Here is an 11,200-nt window from a genome sequence, read left to right as displayed (position 1 = left end):
ATTTAGATATTTATCCATCAAATAAGCTAGACACTTGAACAGAAAATTCTTTGTTGGGTAAACCGTGTAAAGTTTTTTTTTTTAATTGGTGAACAAGTTTAGTTCTTTACTCCAAATTCAAAAAAAAAAGAATACAAATTTGGAAGGGAAAAAATCATCCCTTCTCTAGCAAGTTTTGATTTTGCAAAATGCAAACTCAATAAGATTTGCAATGATGCAAAAAATAACACAATTGCATTACCCTCTTGCAATTTTAGTTGAATATGAAATCAATCATATTTTCCTAACCCTTCACGAAGAATATGCTAAATTTGTATATAAAACTTGGTATACACACTACTAAACAATAAAGAGCCTCCTAGATTTCATGTTATCTTTGTCGTCTCAAGCTGCAGTCTGCCCACATAAAATGAAAGCTTGAATTAGACTCTGAGCAAATTGTGTTTGATCTGCTGCTCCAGACAGAGTCACAATGCCTTCAGTTCCCCCAGGTTTTGAATCATGAACGACCACATTTGCCCCCGAGATCTGAGAAACGAACCAAAGGTCAGAACAATAGTAACAGTCTAACACGAATTTCTAACATCATATTAGTATACTCACTTGAGGCTATCACTATTCAATAAGGAAGGAATTAATAACGAAGATGCTAAAACAGACCTGTTGAATCTGGACTAGGTTGCTGTTGTTCTCCCCATAGACATGGGTTAAATACATGTGAGGGATGGTGACCTCAACGTTTGAGCTATTTGGACTATGTAATGAGTTCCCATTCCTGCAAATAACACAGCAATATAGAATCTTAGGTACATACAGCACACACAGTTATGAACTAATGTGATATAAAGCCAATAACGGAATCAAAACTCACTCACCTTCCAGGGGTCCCATTTCTTGGAACCAAACTTGATGGATCAGCTGGTCCACCTGGATTTCCTCTGTTAACTGCCTGAAAGACGAAGGTATCATATGATCATTCTTGTTGGAGAGGGAAGCCTCTAGGTGTTAATCCGTGAAAGTGAAACTCACCATAGGATTCCACAACCTTGGAGAATTAGGTCCTTCATAACCACGAGGATATGGAGCTCGGTCCATGTTAGGTGGACCACAACCCATACCATGTGAAAATCCATGTTGATCAGGTGGCGGTGGTGGAACAACTGAATGGTCAATTCCATGAGGAGGGCCAACAGGATGAGCGGGGTGGCCAGAGGACATCAAGTGATTTCTTGGTCTAAATGAAGGTGGCATGTCTGGGAACGGAGGCATGTGTGGCGGTGCGCTAAAATTTGGAGGAGCCCTCATTGGGAAAATCGTCTCCCTAATCCTACTGGTTATGTGAAACAAAGCATCTTGTACGGATTGTAAGTTCCCAATAACCTGAAATAGAACTCATTATTCAACATCACAAGTCATAAATGATCTAAAAGTCATCATTTTACCGTTCAAGATTTGAAGAAATCATGCATCAATAAAAGCGGGGTTTGGTATTAGCAATCAAAAGCCAAATTAAACTTACTCAAATCTTTATGACATGCATCAAGGGAAGTGACCAAAATACAAATTATATTATATATATAAGATCCAAGGGACTTTTACCTTTCTTTTTTGGAATAAAACCCAATGGAAAGATATAAATATGTGATTCTCTAATAAATTATTTTAAGCATGGAAAAATATACAGCTTCCTTTTGCCATTTCATGCAAGACTAAAGATGTATATATAACTCATGCTAATGTCTAAACTCCGTTACCTGTACAACTTCTTCATTTTGGGATATGAATTTAATTTGTTCTTTTGAAAAAATGCGTATACTGGCACCCGTGGCTCTTCGCATTTCAGATATAACAAGACCGCCTTTGCCCAAAAGGCAGCCTACCTGTGGGGAACGCACAAGCAGCCTAGCAACAACTGCAGCACTAGGTTCAAATCCAATCTCTGTAAGTCGATTATGAACACGGATAACAGCTTCTTGCGCAGGAGAATGCTTTAAATCTGAATTCTGCAGAAGGTTATATCAACTTTGTTCTGTTAACCTTGACAAATATCATAGAAATTGCAGCTCTATAATTCTCTGCCACAATTCACCTAAAACAGTATTGGAGCGTGTGCAAACCAAAAACAATATATCATAAGTGTATGAGCAATCGAAAGATTTTCTTTACAAACAGACATAGTGAATTTAGCAGAGACAATAACCAAGTGTATTATGCACGAAAGACAGTTAAGCTGTCGAACCTCTCGTGCAGCTATCACAACCACACGTTCCTCTGAATCAGGTCCGGTGTCAACAATTTGTATGGATGCACCAGTATCATTTTGCAAGGCCCGAACTACAGAACCCCCTTTCCCAATAAGACTACCAACTTTATCGTGCTGACACAATAGCTTGAAGATAACATCCTCTTCAATAAACGGCCTATGACCATGCCCAGCATTTTCAGGCCCAGGAAAAGGAGCATAACCCCTGGTGTGACTATCAGGACCATATCTTTCACGATGAGGTTCAACATGGTGAGGTGGTGCTGCTCCATGGTGTCCCCCAGGCCCAGAAGATTTAAAAGCGCCAGAATTGGATGCCTCCTTCTCCAAAATACAAGCTGAAACAGAGAGAAGCGCCTTCTTCACTGCACCAAAGTTTCCTGTTATCTACATACATCACAACAACGATAACCAAGCCTTCTCAAATAAATATTGGAACAAGTAATGTGACTTGATTAACATCAAATTTGCAATTGTAATACAGAAATTAGCATTATTCTATCGATAAATCAATACATCTATGTTGTGCGAGAGAGTCACAATCAAAATCACACATACACAAGTTATAGATAGTTATCATTTTTTTCAATCATTCAAAAAAGCATTACAGGCCACATATATAGTATAAGATTAAGATCATGTTACAGAAGTGAAAATTACTTAATTTGTAAAATAATTGTCACACCATTAAGTATCGGGGTAATTTTTCTCAAAACCTGTGATTGGATCAAAAGTTTATACCTTATAAGTCATATCTGTAAAATTTTATGTATGTGCATGAAGAATAGGTATTAATCAGAACCTTAGATGTTAATCTTTTATTAAAGTGAGCTCAAACCTGAATGAACTCATCTCCAGGAGGAGGAAGGGGAACTTGGTCCTTTGCTAAAACCCTAACACTGGCGCCACTCTCTTGCCTAATCCTCTCCACAATTTTCCCTCCTCTTCCAACCACGCACCCAACCTGGTAGCTCGGAGCAACCAGTCTAAACGAAACCGTCGAATTCGCGTTCTGATTACTACCGTGTTCTTCACGCTCCACGATTCGTTCCAAAACCCTAACAAGAGATTGCTGAGGCGGTGAAGCCTCAACTCCACCCTCCCATTCACCGGCAGTAACTGGTGGTTGCTCAGATGGAGCGGTTACGACAACTAGGATGCATTCGTGATCGGAGATTGGAGGAGCAGAGTCATCAACAAGAATCTTAACTCCGTCGCCGGTGTGGGCCGTCAGATCCGCAATCCTTGAGGGCGGACACACGACACGGAAGACAGTTTCCGGCGGAAAATGGCGGCGCTTGGCGGTGGCGCTGCCGGGGAGAGGAGTGGGGTCCGGCGGACGCTTGTTGTTAGACATCAATGAAATCTAAGTGTGTGGATTGAAGCACGTGCACCTGTACAAAATTAAAGCAAATGAGCTCGCGGCACGTGTCAATGACGCAAGCTTGCAATTTGCAAATGTTACAAGTTACAATTTACAGTGTGCAACAACACCGAACTAGAAACTAGAAGGTGTATTTTAAAATTTAAATTGATTTAATTTAAATATTTAAATATACATTAAAAAAAATCTTAAAATTATTTTTGATAGCATCGTTAATTCATTATTATTTCCTTCTCTCTTATTTTCCTTGCATTCATACTGAAATTAAAAATTCATCCAACTTCCATCTCCCTCTCCCCCCTCTTCCCCTTCTCTTTACTTCTTTTCTTTCATTCAAACCTCATTCAAACAAAGTTTTTCTGTAAAAATAATATTATACATCCAAATTTTTGTATAAATCAAATCTATTCAAGTTGAACAACAAAATTTAGAATATTAGTATAAACTATTTTTGTTAAATTAAACTAATTTAATTAAATTTAATTAACAAAAGAATTTAAACGTGTAATATTTTTTATGAAAGATTTTTTTTATTTAGTTTTACTTTGTATTAATTATTTTTAAAATTAAAATGAAAAATTTTGCTGTTTGGAAGGCAATTGATTTTTGCTCGGAAAACACTTAATTCTACAAAAAATAGTCGAGAATACAAATAATTTTTTGCTAAATGAAAAACGTATATATGTTTAGGGGTGGAAAAATAGTAGATAGTCTGTCAGAGATTTGTAGTCTGGTCTTTATTTAGCCTGGCTTCTGTTATAAAATAGATATAAACTCAAGTTTTTGTAAAAGTCTTAACATGTTAACAGGTCAAGTCTAGACTCACTAATTAACTTTATTAACTTGTCAGGCTTGCTTAAACCTGTTAACACATAATTAAATATATAAATAATTTTTTTATTATTAATAAAATTATATTAAATATATTATATTTTATCATAAATAATTTTGTATATTTTAAATACTTTAAAATTTTAAATTTTTTATAAATATTAAATATGACATATTACATATAAATATTTTTATTAAAAAATAATTTTTTTAAATAATATTTTTATTTTTGTAAAAGAAAATTATCAGGTCTTTTAACAAGTTTCAAGGCTAGGCCAGGTTAAATAACATGTCAGAGTTAGTACTTTAAAAAAAATCTATAGCAAGATACAGACTAGACTCAGGCCAATTAACTACATAACTACTAGTACTTCACAGCTTTTTTTTTTTCAAAATACTTAAAAGCACAAATACTAAACATAATAAAAAAAAACTGAAAATACAAGGATTTTAAATTGAGACAACAATTTAAATTTCTCTAAAACTAATTTAATCAATTACTAATATTAGAACTAAATTATTTAAATAATATTTAATCTATTCTAATCCTTAGATACGTATAAATTAGAGTCATTCTCGTAACAACCAACCGAAATAACATCATAAGATCGAACACTTAGAATCCGTACAATTCAGACTATTTTCTTATTAAAATTGTCAAATTAAATTTACTTTTATTCTCCTCAATGACATTGCATTAATGCACCAAAAGGCCAGTAGTTTCTAAAAGAAAATCACAATATGTTATAAAATTAATTTTAATACAAAAAATTTAAGAGAATAAAATTTAAATATAGTACCAATATTTGAATTGCATCTTCAAGGTTGGCACGAATTTTTTAAAATTGAATCTAAATTGAAGAAATTCAATCTCATTATATGCTCCACTTCAAATATTTTTAGACAAACATAGAAAACGTTGAGGGGATGTGACTTGAACTTGACCTACAAAGCTCCTTAGAAATAATTGTCCAATCAAAGAAGAACAACAGATTAAAAAAAAATACTTTAATTCTTAGATTTAGACTCACTAACCACAAAGAAACAATATATAGTCTTTAGTAGTACAAAAATAATTATATAAATTGATTATTGCAATATCAATTTACCATTATGAACGTTAGTATTATATTTATAGCAATTAGAAATTATAAATTTATGCTTAATTTTTTATATAATTATAATTAAAATATTTTTTAAATTAGTATAATTATACATTATTCATTAAATACTAATTGTAATATAATTCTAAAAAAGATATTTTGTAAAATAAATTTTAATATTCGTTATCTAAAATTTGAAACAATTTAACATGTATACTTTTATATTTAATTAGGTGTTAAGTCTGTTGTACAAATAGAAATAATTAATTTGTATACTTGTTATTTAAAAATAATATTAGCATAAAAAAATTATATTGATCGTTATAAAATTAATTCAAAATTAATTTTCTTAAAACAATTGAATTTTGATTCTAATTTTTAATTATAACATTAGTATTCTCTTTAAATTATATTATATATAATAAATATTTGAAAGAAGAGAAATGAAAATATAGATTAGAAAGATAAGTGGTGAATATTTAAAACTAAAAAAAAATTATATAATAACAATAATAATTTTTATTTGAATTATATTATTTTGTTAATTTTATTTTCTGTAGAACAGAAAGGTAGAAAAAATAGAGAACGAAATAAAAGAGAGAGAAAGATAAAGATGAAGAATGAGAGTGAGAGTGAGAGTTTGTTAATTTTTGAAAAAAAAATTTATTTTAATTGTAATAAAAAAATATCGGATTACATATTTTGATTTGTCAAAATTACTAATATAAAATATAAATTATATATAGAGTAAAAATGGTAAAGAAAAATAGAAAAATGGAGAGAGGTAGATGAGAGAATTTAGGAAGGGAGTTTATTGATTTCGAAAAAAAATACTTTCGCTCAATTTTAATAAGAGAGTGTCATGTGATATATTTGATTATTTAATTAGATAGTAATATATGATATATAATATATGTATATTTCAATTTTAATTTTAATATTTTAATTTTAATTTTAATTTTAATGCAATTAAAGAATGTCATGTTGTATATTTTGATTGTTAAATTAGTAATTAATCATTGATATTAATAATAATATATAAAATAGATAGAGTGGTTGAAGGAATAAGAGATATAGAGAAAGGAAGAGAGAACAGAGGAGAACTCTTTAATTTTGGAGGGAAAGATTTGATTTCAATTGCAATGAGGGAGTGACATGTAGCATATTTTTTGTTGTAAAATTAGTATAGATAAGGGGAGAACTCTTTAATTTTAGAAGAAAATATTTAATTTCAATTGTAATGAGGGAGTGACATGTGGCATATTTTGGTTATAAAATTAGTTTGGAGGAGACAAGAATTTCTTAATTTTGGAGGAAAAGATTTAATTCCAATTACAATGAGAAAATAACATGTGACATATTTTGGTTGTAAAATTAGAAATATATAATAGATATATAATAAATTCATATTAGCATGTAATAAACAGAATTACTGTAGTTACAATTTATAAACTACAGTCTGAATTACACGCTTTTTCTTCGCATAAAAATAGTATAAAAATTTTTTAACTGTGAGACATAAATTTCTTAACTCTAACACCAAAAATTTTCAAGGTTTTTGGATTTGATGTTACAGTTTTTTAATGTTTTTTTTTCTTTTTCAATCTTCTTCGTACATAATTTATGTTTTTTATTGTAAACTAAATGATAAAATAAAATTTTGCATAATTACTTTTTTTATTTATTCTTTTTTTTGTTTGATATTTTTCTCTCTTTTTTATTTGTTTTATTCTTTTTAAAAGGTGAAATAAAAAAAATTATGAGTGTGAAACAAAAAAATTATAATACCAAAAAGAAGGTAGGAGAAGAGGAAAAAGAGTTTGGAAAAAATACGAAACAAAAAAATATCAACAAAATTTTTTTTGTAACACTAAAATTTTTTAATTTTTACACTAAAATTTTGTTAACCGTAACACATAAAATAGAATGCTTATTCTTCTTTCTTTTTTTCGTTACTCTTGTTTTTTGTCATGTATTTTCTTTTCTTTATTCTCTTTTTGTTTTCTAAAAAAAGAAAAAGAAAAAAGAGAAAAAAGATGCAGAAAAAAGGAAGAGAAGGAAGAAAAAGATACTATGATGATGATAACGAAAAAATATGAGGAAAAAGAAGAAGAATGCAAAGAAAAAATGTGCTTAACGTAAATTTGATTTGGTTTAACTTAGTTAAAAGAAAATTTAATTATCTAGCATTTCTTTTCCAATACCAAATGAATACATAGTGATTCGTCCGAACACTGTGTAGGCCGAGTTTAAGCACTTCCGAGCAAGTCGTCAACCGAGAGGAAGAGCTTTACGTCGGCCAAGGTCAAACACCGCGGCGGGAATACCTGCAAAAGATACTCCGACGCTCAAGTTAGTAATGATCTCAGAAAAGAGAGAGAGAATAATTAAGTGAGAGTGAGATAAGTGAATATGAAAACTGATAGTGGAACCTGGTCTTAGCCGAGAGTATTAGTTCGACTTTATAGGGATTATTTTACCGTTTTCATGTGGATAAGTCCTAGTTTGTAGGTTGGTTATGATATTCTGTTTTTATGTGATTCAGTTTGTTGAGCACGTGTCTTATTTTTCGGATGAGTGAGGTCGAGGTCGTATGCTCACATTCCGAGCTTATCGGGCTTCTGACGTGGCGCCGACCTTACGTGCTTACTTATCGAGTATATCGGGCGATTGGTACGGGACCGAGCTTATTGGCTCACGTGCCGAGCTTTTTGTGCAACCGAGGATAAGGGTTACGTATCATAGCCCCCAAGCTTGCCTTGGTGTGGGCAGGACTAAGGCGAGCTTTCGGACAAAGAGGACCGTAATCCTCAGTTGCCGAATTTGTTTGTCACTTATGGCCCTTGTAGCCCCCAAGCTCGGCTTGGTTCTGCTTCAGAATGTAAAACGTTTCTGGCTTCCTCGTGTTACGCGCCATTGTGACACAATTGATGTGAAACTGCTCTGTTTTTCTAGGCACCCCTGTCCATTGGTTTTTGTAGTGGGTTTAATGCTTCTCATTTCTAACAACATTGACTTAAATGCTCTGGGTTTGTAACCGTTTTGTGCCTTGAGTCATTCGTAGTTTTCATTGCTTCGTTTCTTCACACCTCTCTGTCTCGAGAAAGGAAAAAAGTTTGTGTTTTTTGCTTGACTGGGAATGAGTAAAAAAGGTCAGTGTTAACTACTCCTCTATTTTCCTTTCTCTTTGCTCTTCTCTCTTTCTTGCTTTGTTTCTTGTGATGGAGGACTGTAATGTGGGTGATCTGTACGGTTGGGTGGATCCTAGAGTGAAGAGGTATGTTTCCCAGTTTGATGATGAAGAGTCAGTGAGGCTGTTGGGCTCGGATTCTTGGGTCAGGGTGGGTAGTGGTATTAAAATAGAGTTATTACCTTGTGAAAGAGATGATCGAGTATGCCACCGACGTGACGATTGGTCTTTCTTTTTTATGTACAGTTGTTTATTTACTGAGTTGGGTGTGAGGCTTCCCTTTACCGATTTTGAGTGTGGGGTGTTGTATTGGTTTAACTGTGCTCCAACCCAGCTTCACCCTAATTCATGGGGTTTTGTTCGTGCATTCGAGGTCTTGATGGAACTGTTGGAGTGTCCGCCGTCTTTGAGGCTGTTTTTCTCTTTATTCCAGGCAAAGGGGGTGAATAGGGGGTTGTGGGTTAATCTTAGCAGTTATCCTCGCCGTGCTGTGTTTGGCCTGTATAAGTCCTCGTTTAAGGATTTTAAATCCATGTTTGTTAAGGTTAGGAGTGTTCCTAAAGACTTCCCGTTTTATTTAAATGAGTATTTAATTGAGAGGTTTCCGTTGTTTTGGTGTTCCGAGCCGTATCAAGCTTTGGACGTAGACGATAGGCTGCCTGATGATGATATTGTGATGGATTTTCTGTTTAAATCCTTGGGTCCGAAAGGTTTGTTATCTATTGCCGAGATGTTGAAATTGGATACTGATAGGCAGGCTGTGTATGATCACATAGGTAATCTATTTTATTGCATTTGTTCTGTGTTGATGTTTTGATATGTTGTTCCTTATCTTGGTTGTTTTCTGATTTGCATGTGAGAAAGCTCCTGCCATTACCACGGCAGGTTTGAAGCTCTTCTTTAATCAGCGCAAGAAAGGAGAGAAGGAGGTTTCATCTAATGTTGGGAAAGGTCCTGCTGTTTTGATTCATCATGGCCTGGGGCAAAAGCAAAAGTGGAAGAGAGGGCAAGGTCAAAATAGCCTTGCCGAGGTCTTAGAAGGTAGATCGGGAGTCGTCCTCTCTTTTTTGTTATCATTGGTTGTTGCTTGCTTGTGCTCTATCTTGTCCGAGTTTCCTCCTTTGCCTCTCCGGTTCTCGATATATTTGTCCAAGAGCCCTTGGCGTGCCAGCCTTTCCAGGAGGTCATTCGCGACTATGCAGTCGTCCGTGGTGTGACCGAACTTCCGATGGAAAGCACAATGCTTTGTCCTATCTACAAACCTTTGATCCTGGTAATTTCCTGCTCGAACTGGTGGCCTTATGATTTTGGCGTTGAGGATTTCTCTGATGATGTTTTCTCTTCTGGTATTGAATCTGGTGTACGTATTGTATTTTGATGCGGAGTTGGAAGGCTTCTTAATGTCTCTGCTACCTGGGGATCTGAAAGTTTTTTCTTCATCTCTCCGATGAGGTTGTTTGTCCGATTTCTGGGCTTCTCGGAGTTCTTCGATCTCCATTTGACCTGCCGCCCTTTCTCGGAATTCCTCTAGCGTCTTTGGCTTTGTTATGGCAATGGTCTCCCGGAATTTGCCGGGCCTAAGGCCGGCCTTGAGGGCGTGCAGGTGAACGGCCGGATCTAAATCCTGGATCTCCATAGTTGCGTCAGCGAATCTGGTCATGTAGTCCTTCAGGCTCTCGTGCTGACCTTGCTTAATGGTGCCGAGGTAGTCCGATCCATGTACGTAGATTCTTGATGCGGCAAAGTAATCAATGAACGATCTGGCGAGATCTTCAAAGAAGGAAATTGAACCTTCAGGGAGTTTAGAAAACCAGAGTAATGCAGCACCGTCGAGGTAGGTGGGGAATGCTCGGCAGAGAACGGGCTCATTCTTAGGGCCGTTGAAAAACATCATTGACTGAAACTTCTTTACGTGGGCTCGGGGGTCGCCGAACCCCTTGTACGGCTCTAGTGCGGTGGGCAGAGTAAAATTTTTTGGCATCTGGTAATTTGTGATCTCTTCAGAAAAGGGGTTGTCGAGGGTGAGCTTCTCCTTTGGCGGGACGATGTTTAGAGGGTCTACAGCACCTTGAGCCGAGCTTTTGGAGCTTTCTCCATTGTTCTGTGTGGACAGCTCAGCTATTCTTCGTACTTCCGCCTGAAGCTCGGCGATTCGAGCTAGGAGGTCATCCTGTGAGAGTTGCGGACTTTCCTTGTCAGCCATGTTCGAGGATCGGGAATCCTGCAAAATAGGGTAGAAGACTAAACGAAGGAAAAAGTGGGGTTAGATGTACTCCGGCCCCACGGTGGGCGCCAAGTGATTCGTCCGAACACTGTGTAGGCCGAGCTTAAGCACTTCCGAGCAAGTCGTCAACCGAGAGGAAGAGCTTTACGTCGGCCAAGGTCAAACACCGCGGCGGGAATACTTGCAAAAGATACTCCGACGCTCA

The 11,200-nt window shown here is 35.2% G+C and overlaps 2 protein-coding genes across 2 annotated transcripts; both read right to left on the bottom strand.

Annotated features, from left to right (window-relative positions):
- Positions 1–59: 59 nt before the first annotated feature.
- Positions 60–3,651, bottom strand: LOC130951959 (KH domain-containing protein HEN4). Its single transcript, XM_057880721.1, has 7 exons — positions 3,102–3,651; positions 2,240–2,650; positions 1,755–2,003; positions 1,030–1,380; positions 876–949; positions 661–775; positions 60–528 (listed from the first exon to the last, which is right to left on the bottom strand). Exons 1-7 carry the CDS (start codon positions 3,618–3,620, stop codon positions 385–387), a joined length of 1,863 nt encoding a protein of 620 aa, XP_057736704.1. The 5' UTR covers positions 3,621–3,651; the 3' UTR covers positions 60–384.
- A 6,132-nt stretch (positions 3,652–9,783) lies between these two features.
- On the bottom strand, positions 9,784–10,974 carry LOC130948158 (uncharacterized). The gene has a single exon (XM_057876876.1). It carries the CDS (start codon positions 10,972–10,974, stop codon positions 9,784–9,786), a length of 1,191 nt encoding a protein of 396 aa, XP_057732859.1.
- Positions 10,975–11,200: the final 226 nt, after the last annotated feature.

The sequence above is a fragment of the Arachis stenosperma genome, chromosome 9 (assembly GCF_014773155.1).
Source record: "Arachis stenosperma cultivar V10309 chromosome 9, arast.V10309.gnm1.PFL2, whole genome shotgun sequence".
In the NCBI taxonomy this organism is placed as follows: domain Eukaryota; kingdom Viridiplantae; phylum Streptophyta; class Magnoliopsida; order Fabales; family Fabaceae; genus Arachis; species Arachis stenosperma.
The sequence above is the reverse complement of the archived record's forward strand: the minus strand, read 5'-3'. Positions and strand labels throughout refer to the sequence as shown.